The sequence below is a fragment of the Hesperophylax consimilis genome, chromosome 24 (assembly GCF_061612785.1).
Source record: "Hesperophylax consimilis isolate HC1 chromosome 24, BYU_Hcon_1.0, whole genome shotgun sequence".
NCBI lineage: Eukaryota > Metazoa > Arthropoda > Insecta > Trichoptera > Limnephilidae > Hesperophylax > Hesperophylax consimilis.
The window spans coordinates 25,335,082-25,357,656 of record NC_142859.1 but is presented as its reverse complement, the minus strand read 5'-3'; the positions used below and the strand labels follow the sequence as shown (position 1 = coordinate 25,357,656).

The 22,575-nt window shown below is 33.8% G+C and overlaps 1 protein-coding gene across 2 annotated transcripts in view; it reads right to left on the bottom strand.

Moving 5' to 3' along the window:
- ssp3 (SCAPER domain-containing protein short spindle 3) overlaps positions 1–22,575 on the bottom strand; it is a 169,173-nt gene that overhangs the window by 103,134 nt on the left and 43,464 nt on the right. For both annotated transcript variants that reach the window (XM_089646332.1, XM_089646333.1), the window contains exon 16: positions 7,060–7,175. In XM_089646332.1, coding sequence (XP_089502458.1) covers positions 7,060–7,175 — 116 coding nt within the window. The remainder of the gene's footprint in view (positions 1–7,059; positions 7,176–22,575) is intronic.

The window sequence follows — 22,575 nt, the reverse complement described above, 5'->3', positions numbered from 1 at the left end:
ACTCGTTCTGAATTTGTATGTTCTGAACGATTTCTTTTTCATCCATTTTATGTGTTACTCCAACGACTTTTATTGATGGGAATCTTTTATTTGGGATCTTCGTTGTATATTTTTCACAGAACTTTATTTTTATGTCTTCCTGTAGTTTTTCAATATGCTGACTATTTCTACATGTAACAATTATTTTACCATCCTTTGCATTTTTTATTCCCATCACTCCTGTTTCGATTGGATCAATTTGTTTTTTAATATCCTCTTCGGTTTTCTCCGTGGTCTGCTCTTCTTTCGGAGTGATAATAATTTTTTTCCCCAAATTTTGGTATTGCTTATTGTTACCCGTAATTTCCTTAAGTATTCTATTTTCTCCAGAAATATCGGCCATTTTTGCTGCCATTTCGCTTATTAACCCCAAAATTGTAATTGTTTTCGGAGTTAATTTATTAATTTGTTCTTTGTTTAGTTTTGTCGAAATGTCATTAATGCAATTTTGTAGAATTAGAACTGCATCTGTGGCTTTATCAATAAAACTTTTAGGATCCATCTTGAGTTACTTTATTTATTTCACTATTCACGGCAAAAATCAAGTTTTATGTCCGTTTATCTCAGATCACCTGTCTATTTTAATGTTTTTCTGTGGTTTTCTTCTGTCAAAACTTTTGATGTAAACTTTAAAGATATATTGCACCTTGTTTACTCTTACCTTTGTCTTGTTGAAAGTAAACTTTATCCAGATCAATACCATCCAATTCCGGCCATAAAAAATCATTAATCATCTCTCGATAGCGATCCATTCACCGTAACTGTTGCTCCAGCCTCATTTTCGAAAAAGTAAGGTCCAATGACTCCGCCGGACCATAAACCGCACCAAACAGTCGCACGTTGAGGATAGAGGCTTTTCAACAATAACTCTTGGGTTTTCCGAGCCCCAGATGCGACAATTTTACTTGTTGACGAAGCCACCGAGGTGGAAATGGGCCTCATCACTCAAGATGATTTGCATTTGATTCAGTCAATTGAATTTTAATAATTTCAATGCGCTGTTAAAGCGTGTATCGTTCCATTTTTATTAATGGCGTAGTTTCTACTTGTCAAATGTCAAAAAATGACAGCTTCAAAAGTAACATCTACCGAAATAGCGGGCTATTCAAAATAACACCTCTTATTGGAAAACTCTGTAGCTTTTGTTGATTTCATAATTTGTTGAAGATTTTTTTGAATTTAATCGAAGCGCTACGTGAATTTTATTTACTTTTATTGCGAGCTTTATTTTGCAGATTCCTCCACGTGTCAAATCCATCTTTTGTATGGGACAAAAAATAATGTATGACGCATTTTATTAATTATTTTTTATTTATTTAATAGCTATACCCCGCCACACGTTGCTGTGGCGCAGTATGTATGCAGATAGAGTACCAAGCGCGTGTGGTGCTTTTACGTCCAATAGATGGCGCTGTTTTAAAAAAACATGTTTTACCTGTCACAGGTGACATCTATCTAATATAGGTATACGAAGACACACGCGTATTCGAATGCAATGTTGTGTAAAAATTTCAAATAAATCGATGAAGGTCTTTCGGAGATTTAAGATTTTTAACCAACGAACATTGCCAACGCCATAGACATATGAATATTAGTAGACCTGCCCTAAGTGATTAAAAGCGTATTATCCCCACTCCCCATACCGGTTCCATTGGAGCCGGCTGGGCTCGCGTATGGCCTCAAGTGAAATTTGAAAACGTGACGTCATCATTCTTGTGCGAACTATGGTCGAGGCATCATCGGTTCATTTTACGAAATAACACGGCAAAATGTTGACTTGTACTATGAAAACTTGTAAAAATAGATGTGAAAAAGAGAATAAACCCAATTGTCGTATTACATTCCATATATATTATAAGCATTATTTTACTTTATTTTAAGCATATTCACATCGTATAATATGAATCAGTTGTTACTATCACATCGAGAAACGTCTGGACGCGAAACACAAAGCTGGTTGGTTGCTGGGAAGTAAATTATGAACATTTATAAAAGTGTCTTAACTAAATACTTAAACGAAATATTCGATTCTGAAAATAGAACCGAATTTTTTTGCCGAATTTGGACTTCGCAAATTTGTTCATAACGTGGCGAGTAATTTGCGCTCCCATGTAAAAATGTCTATTCATTCAAAAGCAGATTTTACTTATAAGAAGTAAATGGTGATATTATAATGCGAGATGCCTATTTACTGTCAGATTGATTTATTGACGAATCACAGTCAGCTTCACTCCCTTCGTTCTTCAACAGTTGATTTTACCCCTCGCCATTATCTTCTCGTCTATTAATTCCTATGTCTGTGGCCAACGCCGAAATTGGATGGTATTGATCTGGACAACGTTTACTTTCAACAAGGCGGCGCTACGTGCCACACAAGCAACGAAATCATTGATCTTTTACGATTGAATATCAAAATAACACCTCTTATTGGAAAACCCTGTACTTTCAGAGAAGACATTTCAGTGTTTACACAATTCTACGAATGATTGGCAGTTCGGTAGGTACCAACATGTCCTACATATTATACTGATCAAGGGCCGCGACCAGTGCCCTCGAGTGCGCGGAGAATTACGCGACAGATGCGCGGCGGCGATTGGGGGAGGGGGTGGGGGAGGGGGTGGTGTAGGGCGGTGGATCAAACGCCGAAACTAGTGACTAGCCCCAGACAGCCGGGTTTCCATTCCCCGCGGGGCGTAATTAAATACAAACACACTCTAATCCCCGATCATGGATACTGTTTGCCTTACCTCCCCGTATTTATAATGTCAACCAATTTCTTATATTTTTTTAACGCACGTAGGTACTTAATGCATAATTTAATTTTAATCAGGAGTTTGGGGGTGTTCTGGGAATAAATTATTTTTCGATTGTGACAGCGAAAGAGTGTGGTGAGGTTTTGTATCGATTTCTTTGTTATGTCTATGATAGATTTATTTTATTCACTGTGAAAGAAAGATGAACATTTCTCGGTTGGAATTTTTAATTTTAATATATGTATTTGCATTCCTCCTTCTTTCTTCATTACAAGCGGAAAATGTTTATTGTTTGTAATGCATGCAAGCCCTATAGTTATATAAAGGTATTAATGCTAGTCTCATCCTATCTGGTCATAAGTCTGTTCCAATACAAATCTACCTACGCACGGAGAAAAATTAGTGTCAATAATTTATTAAGAATCCTTTCAAATTATTCATAATCCGGTTAAAAACGGGATCGCGGGTACCTAACGAATGAATTGATAGATTTCCTGATAAACTTTTATTCAGATACGTAAACCATAAAAATCTTAATATTTTCGAACATTTCGTTATACATTATCTTGGCAAATGCACGTGCATGAACACGTATTCCGCTATATTAGGAATATACTCAAATGTTATCAGGAAACGGCCTGAAATCCCGTTTTTAACTGGATTGACAATAATTTGAAGAGATTCTTAATATATTAAAAATAATCATTTTTCTCCGTGTACGTTCTTCATTTCAATTTATTACATTTGGCGCAGCTTGGTAGAGAACTAAAAATAATATAGGTACATTTGTGATATGATTATTATCTGGCAGAGGATTGAACCCACGACGTCTTTATGAGAACCCGACGCATTTTTCTACTCTGCTACTAATAGGTTCGGTTTAGACATCAAACATACTAATTTTGGTTTTGGGTTCGTCTGTGACTGATTTTAACTTAGGTTTAATGAACCCGAATTTGTTTCTAATATGAGTGTCATTTTCAAAATTGTAACTGATTGAGTCAAGAATTCAGACAAACGGTAAAACGGAATTGAGCACTATTTACGACTGGAGATTTTTTAATGAAATAACCTTAAAAGCTTTAAAATTCTTAGTTTTTTTACATATTTAGTTATTTACAATGCTGCTCTGACTTTATGGATATGACTGTCTCAAACGGTGAGTTTGAAGTTCTGGATTCTGTTGAGTCTGTGATCAGTCAGTCAGTCAGTCAGTCAGTCAGTCAGTCATGGGCAGTAGTAGTACCTACATTTATGCATTTACGGTGGAAGTTTTTTTTTACATTATTAATATTAGGGAAGACAAGCAATGTCTACAAAAAAACTTTAAAGGTTATTAAAAGAATGATTAAATATATCCACTGATTTTGACCTTCATGAAATAGCACCATTCCTCTTTTAATGCTATGCTGTGCTAGCACATATTTTCCGATTTGACAGCTCGCAATAATCACAACGCTCATGTGCTCTGGCGGAATAAAACTGTACTATCAAGCACGGCAACCATCTTGACAAGATTGACCGGACACGCAACAAACAAACAAATTTACAGACAGAAGAGATGCAAGTTCTCGAGTCAAAACAGGACTTCGCTACGCTCAGTCAAGTATTGCAAGAGTTGAATAACTTATTTTTGTTTTTTTGTGATAAGAAGAGGAAGATGATATTATATCTCATGTCCTCGAAAGCTGCGTGACTGCAGGGTTAAAACTGCCCTGAAAATAGTCAACCTACGGTAGGTTATGACACAAAAAAGAGCCCTAAATATTTCAAACAAAAGACTCTAAAAATTTTCATAAAAATTCCTAATTTTGCTGACGTAAAAAAAGCGAGAAATTTGAATTTGAAATGTATTGAATATGTTAGTAGTCCACTCCGAGAGGCGTCAGACCGCGAATACCATATGCGCGACGCGGTCAAAACACTGGGGGCTCCTGTATTCGTCCTGCCCATATTATAATATCGGCCCACTCCAGTGTCAACCAAAATCTACGTACTCTGTATATATGTAAAGAAGAGTGTATGTGGGTGGGCGGCTTTGTTTTTTATAAAAATCTACAGGTTTACTCCGAGATTGATGAAATTTTGCACAATTGACCTTCAAAACCCATACTACCAGATTCATATAAAAAATATTGAACGTGTGCAGCACAAATTTTTACGATTTATTAACTTCAAATTACACATACCTATTCAACACATAAACTAAACATTCTTAATAAATACACTTAAAATACATTCCCTAGAAAACAGAAGAAAAATAAATGACCGAACTTTTTTATTTAAGATTATTAACTCCAAACTCGACTGTTGTGAACTCCTGCAATTCATAGATTTCAGAGTACCTACTCGAGCAACTAGGCAAAATATATTATTCTGCAACAATAACTTTAGTACCAACTATCACACACATGCACCTATTTCTCGCTTTCACACACTTGGAAACAAATTCACCTCAAATATCGACATATTTAATATAATTTGGCCTGTGTTTAAGAGATACCTAAATGACATTTTTATGTAGCATATTTAAAGAGCGATTGCGTATATTTGTTGTTTTCTTGTAGATATGTTGTGAGCTTAAAAAAAGTTGTTATTTTTGTGTTGATGTTTTAAAAATAAAACCTTCTGTTGTCACTGTATTATGCAGTAAAATATGTATAATGTAAAAGCCCATCAGGGCGTTTAAATTAATAAATAAATAAAATAAAACGAGAAGGTCACTGTCTACAATGAGATTTAGAAAAACCATACTCACTGATAAGATTTTGGATACTTGACGTTCAAAATGAGAGGAGAAAATAAGTGTCTATGTCTGATTTCAAAAACATTTCTGGACTTCAGTTAACAAATTATAAAATTCAAAAACATCAGTTAGGTCACATACATGCGGTGGTTGCTTTGATTATAAAATTCCATATTGGCAGATCGCTGCACATGGCTTCCACAGAGCGCCCATTAAACCGCTATGGGTACATAACACAGAAGTGCATTCAGTAGCGGATATTGGCAAGCCATCAGGGCACCACTCATACTTCAAATGTATGCGCCACTTACTCGGAGTGGCCGATTTTACTCCCAGTGAGAGAACCTATCGACAGAACACAAGTTTTTAAATGCCACCTCTCCGCAGTAACAAAGTATCACCATCGTGACGAAATTGTACACATGGAAATGTAAAGAATTATTGTAGGTATAAACACGATATACGAATGAAGAGGACATGTATTTGAAAATCAAGTAAAGCAGCAAAACAAAATCTGCTCCCTGTTGAAATTGTGCAATGTTTAAGAATCAAAAAATATTTCTTTTAAACCAAGAGAATATCCAACAAAACTCACGAACTTAAGGCCCCGTAGAAAGCGTTCAAAGATGGTTTGAAAGGGAGATATGTAAATACGAATGTTAGAGAGAGCACGCTAATATTTAAAAACAAAAACGACAATAATTAAGCAAAAATGGTTAAAATATTTAATAAAACAAGGCTCGTTTGAAATAGAGCAAAAAAACTCTCGACAAATGCTTTAGTTGCATTTTAAGATACACTGTGAATTTTTTCATGTCTATAAAATACTAAATAACAGAACAAAACGTGTTTTTAATAATTTTATGACCTTACTTTGCGATTTTTTTCTATCGAGAATTTCATGTAATTAACGTTTCGGCATAACAAATTTACAGATATTATCTTCAAAAATAACATATATTTTTATGGAACGTAAAAATTTAGAGTTATGACGAGAAATTTGTTATAAATCGGTAGAAATTAGGTATGAGGGAGCTTGAAATTTTGACGTCAGGTCTTCTGGCGTATTCTGTCAGTAGGTCGCGCTTGCAATAAAATCCAAATAAATGGATTGAAGCTTCCCTTAAAGGTGATGAAATGCGCTTTCAAAATGTATTATTAGAAATAAACATACAATTTTTGAAATATTTAAATGTTAAATGTTAAATGCAAACACAAAAAGTTTTACGTTCTTTGTAACTAAAATAATGAAAATAAAATTAAAACGCACAAATTTCGTTGGACAAATGTATTACAAACGTTATTGTCACCTCACTGTTTTGTTGTCTCACATTAAAATAATTCACGAAGTTCCATAAATTTTTTTTCAAATTGCGGTCGGAACCTTTGGTTTCGTAGCGGTGTAGATTTACAATTTAATTCTTCTGTGGTCAATTTATGTATGCGATTTGAATACTAAGCGTAGTGTTTTCTCTTTGAAAGTCACAAATGACTAAAGTGTATTAAAATAACGTAGCTCACCTGACAAGATCGTTCATCCTGGCTGCCACCGCGGAGGTGGCGTGTCTGAGGGCGGAGCTGGTGGCCCGCTGAAGGGTCGTGGCCAGGGCACAAGGCACCCCCGAGTTTACAGAACTCTAGAAAATAAATAAAATAATAATAAAAATTCTAAATTTCTTACATTTTTTTCAGTTTTCACAGGTTAACGTTACATTTGGATTTAAGACCAAAATACCCAACCAAACAGAATAATTATTTTTTTCATCAAAGTTGTATCAAAAATCTAGTACGCATATGTGCTTTTTTATTTATTTGTGTTTTAAATTATATAATATGGGCAGTTAAAAAAATCAATTTTACACAATTTCAGGGGCAAGTTTGGCAATTATTTGGGACTTTCCTAAACAAATAATTTTGCCTTTTTGACAATGCAAATATAATGAAACATAAATTAAAAAAAATATGAGTTATAATTTGATGAATTTAAATTTAATTTTCAAACGTTCAATTTTCGTTGGAACACAAATTTGTCGAATACAAATTTTAAATACCGACACAAAAAACGTCCTTTTTAATTTATATTTCATTGTATTTACATAAAATTGTCAATTTGCCCCTGAAATCGTCAAAATTGAATTCTTTAATTGCCTATATTTTCTAAATTAAAACACAAATAAATAAAGCATCACATGTATACGTACTAGATATTTGATATGCTTTTTGATTACAAAAAATATTTTTCAGTTTGGTGGAGTATTTTGGCATCAAATTCAAATTTAAGTTTTGTATGAAGAAAGCCGCGCAGCCCCTCTTAAGCTTTACAAACAAAATATCCAAGTTTCACAGATTAACTTACAAAATGTTCACATTTCACAGGTTAAGCTTACAAAATGTTCAGATTTCACAGGTTAAACTAACAAAAAAATTTCAGATTTCACGGGTTAAGCTTACAAAATTTTCAGATTTCGCTGGTTAAGCTTACATAATGTTCCGATTTCACAGATTAAGCTTACAAAATGTTCAGATATCACAGGTACATTTATTCTTCCTTCATTCTTCAGACATTCAGGCATTTCATCGTACATCTTTAATCCTTTATACATTAAGCAATTCTATGATTCTGTTTTCTCATATGCTCATATATTTCTGGTGTCATAATTATGAATATTTTTTTATAAAATACTATTAAATCCTTTAAGTATTTGGGCATTTGGTTATTTGGTCTCATTTTTATTGGAATCCAATTCAGCTCCTCTCTTATTTGACTAACCTTTGCATATTTGCCTTTCCTTAGTATAAATCTCATTGATCTATTTGGAATAACGTAAAGCTTGTTCAGGTTTCCTTCGTTGGCCAAATATAATATGGAGCAATAAAATCTAAATGTGGCTCAATTATTATTTTTAAAATGAGCTTGTAGTGTTTTTACCATAGACATGTGAATATTTTCATATGTCTATGGTTTTTACTTAATTTATTACTAAGTCTGCTAAGAAAGTTTACCCTTTTTAATACCTTCTTCAGCACATATTCATAATTTGATGTGAAATTTAGTTTTGAATCTAATATTACATCTTAGAACTGTTTTGTTGTGACTTTGTTCTGTCCTAAACATTGTAAAATTTTGCATGCACCGAGTATCAGTGAAAAAGATGGCTGTTTTTGTATTTTTTTTATTTATTTTTTACTGTGTATTTATTCTTTATTATAGTTAAATAATTTATATTTTTTGCTCTAAAGTGAACATGTTGTGTAATGTATTTTGTGTAAATATTTTGTTTGTGCTTGTAAATAAAAAAGTATATCATTTAATCTATATAAATAAAAATGTATGTTCGTTTGTTCAAAATCATAAATTTCCGAAATCTTCACCGATTGCTTTGAAATTTTGACAAAACGTTGAATTCAAATACACGTTTTTTTATATACCTATATTACATAGATGTCACCTGTGACATGTAAAAAGATGCTTTAAAAAAATAGCGCCATCTGTTGGACGTAAAAGCAACACGCGCTACTGTTTCTCTATCTGCACAGACAGACTAAGCCACAACAACGCGTGGCGGGGTGCAGCTAGTATTTAAATATAAATTTAATTTAAAAAAATAATAATTTCTGCCGGAGGTCTGTCTGTGTTTGTAAAACTGTTTTAATGAACTAGCACTTGTTTGGGATTTAATTTATTTCAAAATTGGAACTGATGCGTCATGAATTCAGACAAGCGTTAAATATATTTTTCCAATAAATTATTTTAATTCTATATTTGAATTGTGTACTTCTTTTTCTTAGGGTTAGGTAATCATGACAAAAGAAAGACAGTTTTAGTGATTTTTCAGGGGTCTCCGCAAAACTATAAATATATATATATATATACTAAAATTATAATATCCCGTGATTTTTCACGGGTCTGCGCTAGTGTAACTATATATATAGCTAGTATGAATATTATTATGATTACACGTTACAGGAACATGATTACCTAGGTTGTATGATTTCGTCAATGTTCTAAGTGCCAGTTGTTTCACAGATTTTAAACAATTCATCACATTCCAAAGATAATTTTTAAAATCGTTATTATTTAATTATAAGCCAGTTGTTTCATAGAACTGAAATATTAACAGAAATTAAAAATTAACTTCGAAATTTAATGAATTGTTCAAATTCTGTGAAACAATTGCTCCTAAGTGATTTAAAATGTTATAAATGTTTTATTAGACGATTGAGGCAAAATGGTTCAATAAATCTATTGTAAGGAAGATTAATAAATGCTCTAAATACCGCAAGCATAAAAATATCCGCTAAAGGAAAAATAAATTAACGTATAAGATTACGATGCAAAAATGTTTTCATGGAAAATTATTCCCAGCGAGATCTAATATAATAAGGTTCTGAGAAGAACGAAAACGAGAAATAAGAAGTGTGTTGTAGAAAAAACTCACAACGATAACAACAACACGGCAAGTAGAAAGTACCTACGCTTTAATATCGTTTCCCTCTAGACCTGTATCATAGGTACCGGGTACCCCAAAAGCTTTTAGGCTTAATGCAACTTCCCCCCCAACCCACACCCTATCCCACCGGATTGCTTCTACCTAAATATTATGTAGCCTTCCTTTGTATGGGTGGGAAGGTATCTACTCTGATATTTTATATGAATTTTCATATTTAGAAACTGATAATGAAAAATTTTGCAATAAAAAAAATTGATGGCCTCCGGCAAGCTGGAAAATAGTATTTGATTAATTTATGTTATTTCAAAATTTACTCATTTAAGTTAACGTATAGTATATTTGCGGCACGTTCCAGAGTGGAAGATACTCTCAGTATCGCCCTGGTGTAAAACCGCCATTCGTAATTGAAATGTTGTTTGAAATGGCATTGGCCGTGTTTGGTGACCAGATCTGAATAGCCAGGCACTTCCACACATTCATCTTCCCCATCTCCTTCAGTCTCACAACATACCCCAATTGAGGATGCCATAGTCTAAAAAACAAACGCTTGTAAGTAGATATTCGCTGACAATTATTATTATTTTATTATAGATAAAAGAAAATTACATTTTTTCATTTATTTAACTAGAAATAACGAATACATTACACATAAATATATTACACAACGATATTATTCACTTTCATTGTTTTGTTGATTGATTGAATTTTTTTTTCTAATGTACCTACACTTTTTTTCATTTTTAATTTCGTCTGGGAGGCAATTATATATGTTGCTCCCCTCGTAACCAATGGATTGCTTGCCATAATGAGTATGTATGGTGTTTAAATGTATTTTATCGTGTTGCCGTGTAAAGTGTGTGTGTACTTGGGACGTTTTAATAAGTTCTGTATTTGTATGTATGAGTTTATTATTTATTTTGTAAATAAGGAGACATGTATTATATTCATATAATTTTCTTAATTTCAATAGTTTTGTTTCCATATATATATTTTTTGTTGACGTTCTAGGTTTGAAATGAAATAGCTTTTTGATTACTTTGTTTTGTGTTACCTGTAGTTCATTTATATATGTTTCACATGCATTTCCCCAGATTTCAATCAAGTAGTTTAAATGTGAGTGTACGAGGCTATAATATAGACCATTTTAATTTTATTTGGTAACAGATACCTATGATATCCGGCTAAATACGCTAATTAAGGGGGTGATTTTATCTTTAATATCTTGAATATGCTGTTTAAAAGTTAGGTGTTTATCAATGCACAGCCCAAGATATTTCTCCTGTATCAGGAATTGCAGGTTGTTTTATTCAATTTTTAAGGGTACATGAGGAGGAATTATTTTATGAGTTGAGCTTAAAATCATGTATCCTGTTTTTTTAACATTCATTGTTAGGATATTTGGAGCCAACTGTTAATTTTGTCTAAGTAACTCTGTGCATTTTATAGTAAGATGTTTAAATCTTTACCCCAGTAGAAAATTGCAGTATCATCTGCATATAAAAAATATCACATATATATATTTAATCCCTTCTAGCTAGGGAATGCAATCCCGGTATAAATAATCTCGGTATAGAAATACCGAGATCCCGCAGACATTTAGCGGGACTAATCTCGGTCGAAAATTTTGCTGGATCCCGCTGGACTGGCGGGATTACAGAGAATTACCTTCAATTCACTTACAATGCGCTAATGACTATTGTGCCAACCAGCGTGGAAGCTGAACGAGCTTTTTCAGCCGCTGGCTACCTTGCGTCCAATATCAGAAGCCGTTTATCAGATGACACAATTAATACTTTTAATTTTTTACGAAGCTATTTCCAAAATAATGTTTAATTAAACTTATGATGCTCATTGTAAAAGAATATTGTTTATCGTGTGAACGTTATTATTCAAATTTTAGTAGGTATCAGTTCAGTTTCAGTTTCAGTGCCGGCAATCCGGGCGTTTATTTAATTTTCATTTGTGTACATAGATTTCTTTTACCCACCTCACTAGACAGTTCTGTTCCGACAAGTCTGTTCCGAGGCGGGTATGTTATGTAAATTTATGTCTTATCTTATTCTTTGCCAATTTATGACTTAAACTTTACCTATGTCTAACTAAAGGTATACCTATTAATAAATCATTTAAAATATCCCAAAGAACTTGTTTTATTGTAGGTATAAATTTAAAAGTCTAAAAACAAGGTTGGTAGATCGAGGTATCAGGTCTTTATTATACTATTGATTAGATATATATATTTATGACGGCCGGCGTGGTCTAGTGGTATACGCTTTTGACTACAGATCCGAAGGTCGCGGGTTCGAACCCGGCGTGCGCAAATAAATTTTATTTGATTAATTTGTGTTATTTCACAATTAATTAATTAAAAATAATATATAGTATATTTGCGGCACGTTCCAGAGTGGAAGATACTCTCAGTATCGCCCTGGTGTAAGACCACCATTCAGAATTGAAACGTTGCTTGAAATGGCTTTAGCCGTGTTTGGTGACCAGATCTGAATAGCCAGGTACTTCCCCACCTTCCTCTTCCCCATCTCCCTCCCCTCCCCAATACCCTCAGCCTCACAACATACCCCAATTGGGGATGCCATAGTCTCACTGGCTCCAGACGGGAGCAGTTGGGACTCTTGTGCGGTATTACTGTTAAAAAAAAAAAAAAAAAAAAAAAAAAAAAAAAGATATCCAGCGGGACTAAGATTGTTCAGTCCCGCAAAACCTTGGATTGACATTTTCTTGCGGGATTGCATTCCCTACTTCTAGCATTTTACTGCGCGACCGCTGGTAACAATCATAAAAAATGATTACGATGAGTGTTGGAGGACAACTTTACAACATAATTTTTATATCCCAAACAAGATCAATCAATAAGCCTTTAGTCTAAACCAGATAATATTACACTTAGACGATTAAGCTCGCAGTGGAGTAAAGCTCGCCACACTCGGCGTACTTATCCAGGTACTCGGTATTCGCTGATAACCCATTTATTTTTAATCCCTTCTCTGCTATTTTATTTACACTGGGAAATGTTGACACTCCATTATCACTCCACTTGACCCGTATTTGCCGAACACTTTGTGCCGCTAGAAAATAGAGTCAGTCACATAAAATATGTTTGCATAATCATTAGCGCTTATTGGCTTATCGGGAGTGAGAATCATGCCGCGTACATGGCAGCCTGGGACAATGCAACATATTGGTTGTGATTTCACCGAGATTATTGTCGTATCGAAATAGCGCGGGCTGTGTTAGTTAACATTTCCAATTATTGCAACATATCATATTTACCCAATGTACCCTGGTAGGTACACTACTTGCCTGAAATACTCCAGAATTTATAATACAGATTTATAATCTTAACACATTCTTTGCGGGAAACGAGAAAACTCGTCATACGCCTTTTTACAGTAAGACGCGGGAGACGAATTTACTCATTTTGTTCCGCAAAGCGATAAGGAGCGGGAAACTTGTAAACAAGGGGTTCTAAATGGGTGCGGGGTCATGTGTTTTCTATTGTCGGCGGTACCCGATCTATCTACCTGTCAATACAATGAGTTTGAAACACAACATAAAATTAAAAAAATCGTTGTCGCGTATGTTCCGCTCACAAACTACGCAGTGAAACGCGGTACATGTGTAAGTTTTGCAATGTGCCCCTGCATAAAGGAAAGTGTTTCGAACACTATCACACATTGAATTACTATTAGGTTATAGTTGTTTTATATGTATTGAAAATTTCTAAATAATCTTGTAATTTTGTATGAATAAAATTATTTCGATTGTGAAATACTGTTTTTTCTATGATTCCCAAGAAAGTAGAAGGTTTTTGTTCATAAAAGAAGGAATTACACATGCATTGCTAAGTAAATAAATAGAGACATCTTTTAAAAGTAAAACACTGAAAGTTTCATCGAAAAATATCAAATAGATCATAAGATACGAATATTTGGCGGAAAGTCTAATTTTGGCGCTAAAAATTAAAAAAACACCCACGCTACGCCGTGATTTGTCGGTAAAAAAATGCCCGACCATATAGTTTTAATTACTTTACCCCGCCACACATTGCTGTGGCTCAGTCTGTCTTTACAGATCAATAAGTCTTTTTTTTTTTTTTTATTGTTGATACATTTTTTTTACAATATTTCATATTTCAATTTAGTAATGTTGGCCTCACTGGGTTGTTTACCCGTGCTGAGGCCCCCATTTTATAATTTAAGAATTTATACATTTAAAAAAAATAAAAGAAAAACAACATTAAAATAAAGATAAATTTAAAATAAAAAATAAAGATTAAAAATTAAAATATAATTATAACACTAAAAGAAAAATATCAAAAGAGAATGTAAATCGGCATTTATAATGATATATGTGTTTGGTTCAATGGTGCAAATAGCGAAACAATAGCGCGTTTTGCTTTTATTTTTTTTATTTATTTATTAACGCCCTTTTTGAAACGCCCATGAGAATATTAAGAAATATACATTATTTATTGTACATAACTGAATTGCTTCACTAACAACATTTTATATTTGTTTAAAGATAAATTGAAGATGTCCACTGACTTATAATAATTCAATATATACATTTTCATTCAACAATTACTGCTTGTTACATTTTTTCACCTGAAAACAACCAACTTTATTTATTATTTCGCGGATAAGAGATAAGCCGCCATAGCTCAGTGGTCAGAGCTGTCGACCGGAAATAGAAAGGACACGGGTTCAAGTCCCGTTGGCGTCATGTATCTTTTATCAGGAGATTTTTCAATGTGGATGAGTGTTTCAGAGCTTATAAAATAATTGTTACCCTTTGTGCTATGCATAAAAAATCTTGTCTTAAACATTAGTTTACCAAAAAAAATAAAAATAATAACTTCAAACGATCCTTCTCTCTCATAGAATCTTTTCAATTTTTCAATAAGGTTTGCTTTCAAGAAATCAGGTCATATCGTCAAAAGTACGCCGCATTAATGGCGTGCAATACTCTCGGTAAGTACTCGAGAGGTATTTATTTATATTGGCGTAATCAATGTTTAGCGGGAAAACACGGTTCCTAATAATGTTAACATCTGGCATTATGCAGACATAATAGACATATGGACTATGGCGGTATGGAATATGGACCCCGCGAGCCGGGCGATAATAAAATGGAGTGTTTGGGAACACAGCCTGTCACGTTTAGGTTATCATTCTCCAAACTACTTGATTGATGGCCGTCGCGACGCCAACAATGATCCAAGCTTGCTAATAAACGTGACTTATAAAATTATGGACAATCTATAAAATTGATGAATACTAATTTCGTCTGCGCCAATGACCTCCGTTTTGCCCAGGTTTGTAAATTCTTTAATTACACAGGTCTGCAAATAGACATTTTAATTTTTTTTTAAATGGTAATGGTTGAATTATATGTATTTCGGTATCCTGAATTCGAGAATTCCATCCATTTCGACCCATCACGTAAGGATTTTCCGCAAAGTGGAAATTAAAATATAGGCAAAACCCGCCTCACACTACTTCTGTAGAGAATGTTCAAAAGAAAAAAATCATAAAATTATACAAATTTAATTTATTTTAAGTCATATTATATTTTATTTACATTATATACAATTATAAATCTTTATTAAATCTGCTTTTTTTAGTTTGGAAGCTTCGTTTTGTGCTTTTTCGTTTGTGGGACGTTAAATTTCCCCTATGCAGCATCTAGCAGTAGTCGCCCATCATATTTCTATCCCATCGACCTTGATACTTACTCTCCATTTCCTTGATATCTTGGTGAAACCTCTCACCTTGCTCTTCACTAACTGCACCAAGATTTTCCGGGAAGTAATCCAAATGGGAGTTCAAAAAATGGAGTTTTAAACTCATTGAGCATCCCAGATTTTTAAAATTGAACAACATATTTTCTACGATATTTTCAAAGTCCGGGTCCTTCTGATTCCCTAGAAACTTCGTAACTACATCTTTAAAAGAATTCCATGCTGACCTCTCAACATCGTTCATCACATTTTCAAAGTTGTTATCTTTCATCAGTTTACGAATGTCAGGACCAACAAAAACTCCCTCCTTCAGCTTTGCTTCAGACAGACCAGGAAACTTGCTTGAAAGGTATTTAAATGTCTCGCCATCTTTTGGCAATGCCTTCACAAACTGCTTCATCATCCCAAGTTTGATATGGAGCGTTGGTAGAAAAACCTTTTTAGGATCAACCAAAGATTCAAAGTGCACGTTTTTCTCTCCGACCATCAATGTTCTTTTCGGCCACACTTTCTGGCATTCTCTCATAATACTTACTATGGAAAATCCCAATATATATATAATTCAAAGCTGACTAATTTTATCGTCATGAGTTACTAAATGTTTTGTTTCAGTCTATAAAACTTAATATTATCTTATAATAAGTTGTAAATAATAAAAAATATATATTTCGGCAAAAAACCCCGTTTTGCGCCTTAAGATAGCCTTAGGCAATCCAACAGTATTTTGCATTTTGCGGAAAAACCTTACGTGATGGAATTTTTTTGATAATTTTCCCGAATTCAGCAAACAAAAATACATGGGAATAACCTCTTATTTCAAAGAAAAAAAAAACGTTGCAGACCTGTGTTATTGGTCAAAATTTGTGGCATCTGGGCTCGGAAAACCCAAGAGTTATTGTTGAAAAACCTCTATATCCTCAACGTGTGACTGTTTGGTGCGGTTTATGGTCCGGCGGAGTCATTGGACCTTACTTTTACGAAAATGGGGCTGGAGCAACAGTTACGGTTACAGTTATTAATTATTTTTTATGGCCGGAATTGGATGGTATTGATCTGGACAACGTTTGCTTTCAACAAGACGCTACGTGCCACACAAGCAACGAAACCATTGATCTTTTACGATTTAATATCAAAATAACACCTCTTATTGGAAAACCCTGTATATATGTATATATATACGCAGTTTCCACAGGATAGCTACCTAAATTCAAAAAAAAAAGTTTTTTCTTAGACTAAAGTATCTGTTTCACTTGATCGTGCCATGTCTTCCTAGGGCGTCTCCGACTTCTGCTACCATTCACATTTGCGTCATATATCCTCCTTGCATTCATTTCTTCGCTCATTCGCTCTACGCGCCCAAACCATCTAAGCGTTCCATTCTTAATCTTACTTATTACGTTTACATCAGCCTTGCATTTTTTTCGGATCTCCACATTTCTCACACGATAATAAATGGTTTTACCACACGTACGCCTCAGGGATCTCATTTCTAGAACATTCAGTCTACAGTAGACAACTAACTAAATATAAAAGGTTAAAATTACAGGCCGTCTCAGAACAAGAAACCCTAGTGAGGAGGACTGTGAATTTGTTTTTAAATTTATACTTTATACCTACATCATCTACAAACTTTGTGATTACCTACAACTAATAAAAAAATTAAAAAATAACAGTTTACAAGATTTTGTACCTAACGAATGTAAATTAACACACAAGTAATGTAAATTTCGCGGAAGCCCAAAAAAGCCCACTCAAAAATTCTGAAAATTTGTGCAAAATTTACAAAAATAATTCAGAGCTAAACGAAAGATTTGATTTCCATTTCAACCAGTCAATCTGCTTGATCGATGGGTTGGTGTTTATTTAAAATTGAGCGGCTTCCAGGACTGGAAATGGATTCGCCTAGAAATAAACAAACAAAGCTACCTAATTATAGACTAGTACTACATAAGTTTATGTACGTAGTATTTCATCCCGTCGATTTGTGAATCATACATATTCTGTATTTCAGAAGGAATATCAAATATCGTGTTGTCCGCGCGCTAAAAGCATATATCCAAAACTCAAATAAAAGTGAAAAAATATCGAGTGATTTATTTTAAAATTAAAATATCATAAACGGAATGAGGGGTGTTTTTGCAAAACTGACATAATCCACCTAAACGTTTATTTGGGACATCGCAAAGAAACTGACACACGAGTTTTGCAAGCCGTTTCCTGATTATCATATAGTAAACTAGATGACTTGTACCGGCCGTTGCTGGGAGTTATCCTTATGAGATAGGTTAGATAGATTACTTTTGTATGCCTTTTTAAGCTATTCAATTCCGTAGTACATTATTTTGATATATAATAATAAATAATAATAATAATTGGATGACTTGTATAGCGCCGTTTTTGTGCAAAATCACCTCAAGGGCGCTGTACAAACTTATAATACATTTCTACAGTGATCTATGTTATTACTTAACTATTAATGAAGATAATATATTATACAGTACAATACTTACCTGGTAGGTCACTTGAGATTAACACTTAATTAACATTATCTAATTGTTTATTAGCGAAATTTAGATACAGGATTTAGGACATAATTGGAAAATTGAATATAACTGGACTTTCTTTTAGGAGTAGTATATTTAATTTAAGGATACGAAAGCTTAAAAAGGTAAGTTTTTAGTTTAGACCTGAATTCTGTTGGACTTGTTATGGATCTTAGTTCTGGAGGGAGTTTATTCCAAGCCTTCGGCCCAGATACTCCGAAAGCGCGATCACCAAACTTAGTATTTGGCTTGCGCATAGGTTCTATCAGTCTGCCTACAGCTGATGATGTTGCTGATCTAAGAGTTGACTGCCTCAGACCAGTGTTTTCCGGGACGCATAGTTTAGAGATGTAGGGTGGGGCCATTTCATTGATGGATTTAAACACCCTCCAGCACAGTTTGTACTGAATTCTTTCAGGGCACTTGAGCCAGTGAAGGTTACGAAGGTGTTCTGAAATGTGCGAATATTTTGAAACCCCGGTTATGAGCCACGCTGCTGCATTAAACACCGATTGAAGCTTGTCAATTTGATATTTTGGAAGGCTGGCATAAATGCCGTTGCAGTAATCGAGACGTGAGACTGCGTAAGAGTTGATAAGTAGTAATCTCATAAGGATTAGCCAGCGTTAACAATGTAAGCCCCAAAAAATATTTTTACGACTTGATTACAAAACATCGACTTTTCACTACTTTCTATAAATAAAACATGCATGTATTATACATATAAACCTTCCGGGAGATATTTCTTAAATGATAGTGAACAACCTATCAAAATCCGTTGCGTAGTTTAGAAAAACTAAGCGCACAAACATAGAGACGCGGATATCGACTTTATTTTTAACTATATTTAATATACAATGACGAATTAGGACGAAAATATTAGGATTTTTATGAACAGTGTTCAGGTGGTCGGACATCGTGATAATATATTCTCAATTAACTAAAAGAGTATCAGAAAAACCTATTAATACATTCGTTAAGGGACTGCAATCCCGTTTTAAACCAAAAATCCAAGAAATTGAAGATAAATAGCAATATTTACTCATGACAAATTTGTATTAGCCACAAAATGAACTAAATTCCAAAGCTCGCTTTCGAAAACTTCTTGAATTGCTTCAGCGATTTTTTCAATTTAAAACTAAATTTTTCCACGATGACGTCTTCCGATTTCCATCTTTACTCCAGTTTTATTTCTTTTACGAAATAAACTTTTATTCAGATATTAGATACTCGGATAAAAATTCATTTTCCATGCAAAGTCTGAAGCCTCGGCAAGGAGGCTAAAAAACTGAAGCGGAAAAAACTGATTGAAAATTCGCGCTCGTTAATTTTTACAACCGGCCAAAGTTTCAACGACGGAAAACCGAACGGGGTGAAAAAAAGTGGCCGGATCGGAGAATCAGATCGTTTTTTCCGGATGTGTGCTCTGCAATAGACTTGGCAATATTTTCTGTACTGGTAGGGAAATTTGTACACGCTCATTTAGACTTTATGGTCGGGAATGGACTTTTCGACAATGGGGGAATTACGAATTGGGTTTTTGTCTCGGATAGCCTATTATATGACTGAAAGCAATTTACATAATAAAAAAAACAAAGTTTTTTTTTAAATATAATACATCAATTTTTAACTTAGTTGCGCCATCTCTTGGGCCAGCTAATAGCCAATTTCAAAGGTTTATTTTTTGGTATGATAAGGATTGAATCTTCCTCCCCAGGGCCAGAAGTCAACCGCGCTAACTGCGCCAAATTGCGATTAGGTAGGACCGACGTGTATTTGTGACCGGATCAAACCGCATCAAAATGAGAATTTAAAAAGTTATATAATATGACAATAAAAACTAGGTTAAATAGGTAACGCAGGTAAGGTTTATATGTTAGTTTTTTTTCATCGCTTTTAAAGCAATGTTGAATTGTCATTGTCTCGAGTTATCATCGAAAAACTATAAAAACAGAGCATTCTTTGATGTATGTCACTGATCTATATCAAGCACTAATTTAAGATATTTGTCGACAACCAGTTTCGCCTTCATATAAAGCTTCCTTCAGGGCAGTACATAAATTACTGATATAAACTAAAAACGTATACATGAGTCCGATTGAATAAAACGACAAAAACTCTCGAATCTATAGCGTCATGAAATTTGCACAGAATTTGTACCTATATAATTTAAGATAAATCACAGGAAACTGACGTCAACTAATACAGAAAGTCTAATTGAATAAAGCGCAAAAACTCTCGAACCGTGAGCTTTGGCGTCTTGAAATTTGTACGGAATTTTGTTTATAGATTTTGTAGGCAAACGCAACTATTTTTAGCTTCCAACGATATTTCCATCATGAGCTATAGGGATTTTAAAAATCAATTCAACTGATAAAAAAACGGTATAGAATGGGTGTAACTAAACAATCCAAATGTTTACTAAGTACACATAAAATACCTAGCAGATATTGCTATCGTCATAAAATATATAATATATATTAAATTTATACTAAAATCACTGCTAAGCGCTATCAAAATGTTTTCCAAGGCTTTCACACAAAACAAATATTGAATCTTCATGTAAAGATGTGGTTTAAAAAAAGCGGCGATTCCTTCATTTGTTCGGTTCGGTTTGACTTGTTTGTTTGTTGTGAAATTGGATATCTCAGTGAGCTTATTGGACACGCATGTATTGGAAACACTGAACAAAAAATTCATAGAAATGAAATGTGATCGATACTGTTGTTAAAAAAAACTGATGACGCCAATTTACACAAGACCTTTTGACAATTCCACACACCTTTAAAAAGTGATATAAAGTATATTAAAACACAAATAACTTCACTTTAATATTTATAACCTCTACATGTTTCGTGAACAAAGTTCACCTCGTCAGGAGCAAGTATATACTAAACTGGATGAGGTGAACTTTGTTAATGAAACATGTAGAAGTTATATATATTAAAGTGACGCAAACAAAGTTAATTGTGTTTTAATATAATAAATAATTACATCACAAAGTGATAAGCTTTCAGAGGAAATTTTCTTCGAAAAATTGATATAAAGTCATTAAAAGCGATAAAAAAAACTAACGTATGTAACCTAGTTTGTTTATCATTTCACCACTTTTCACGACTTTATATCACTTTTTAAAGGTGTGTTGAATTGTCTTTGGGATGAGTTATCCGGTCACCGATCGTAATACATTCGGGCGGTTTTGTCAACTACTAAAACTGTCTTATTACGGCCGAAATATGCAGTACGCATGCGCATGATTATGAGTAATGTTTTCTAATAACCAGTTCTTATCCCACTGTTTTATTTATTACGAGTAAGACAGATAATATATTATATGTATTGGTAAACCATAGACATTCTATGAATTTACCAAAAATTTGTCAAACGTGAACGGGTCGATTTTACGACTCATTCCTGAATGCAACTGTTGTCAAGCTGTGAAATGATATGTCGGCCTCTGTCATTCTCCTCCCTCCTACAACATGCGTCTCTTCAAGACCAAGGTTTACTCCTTTTTTTCTCAAAAAGACCCTCCACACAGATATCCCGAGGGAAATTACCTTCTTCGTGAAGTAAGATAAAATTGACCTTACTTCAGACACGGCCACGCCCAAAACGCATTCCTATCGATCTATTTCTTCAGTGATGCCACAGCTGTAGAAAGAGGGCCGCGGCCCATCAATGGTAAGAAAACAATAACACATGGTAGCGGAGGGGTTAAACATCGGGTTAAAAGCTGCTATTTCGGCAGCTTATTATTTTAACATTGGGAATTAAATAGCGGGGTGTTTTAAGTCCAGATAACTAGCGTAAATTCGCGAGAAAACATTTACATCGTAAGGAATTACATCTTTTAGAGGAAGCTACAAAAATGTGTATATTCTTGGTATGCCTTATATTGTAGGTAATAGGCATCAAAATCGCTTGACAAACGGAGTCTAGAATCGTTCAATTTCAAGCACAAAACTGGTTTTTATTTATTTTGTAAATAATTTTATAAGAAAGCAAAAAAGTTAATCAAACGAAGCTGTCACAGATAATCTTAGCTATAATACTGTATTTTTTAAAAATTATTTTCTTAACTCGTTCATACATTTCTATTGAAAAAAAAAAATTTTAGTAGTTGACATTTATATTTTTTATTAAGTAATTTATTATTTTATTTGTATTCTACTCGAAGCGAAGCGATAGGAAAACCTTCAATTTATCTAAAGCATTTTTTGGTATTCATAATGTACACCAATTCGTTATAAAGATTAATGAAAATAGTGATTTAGCATAAGCT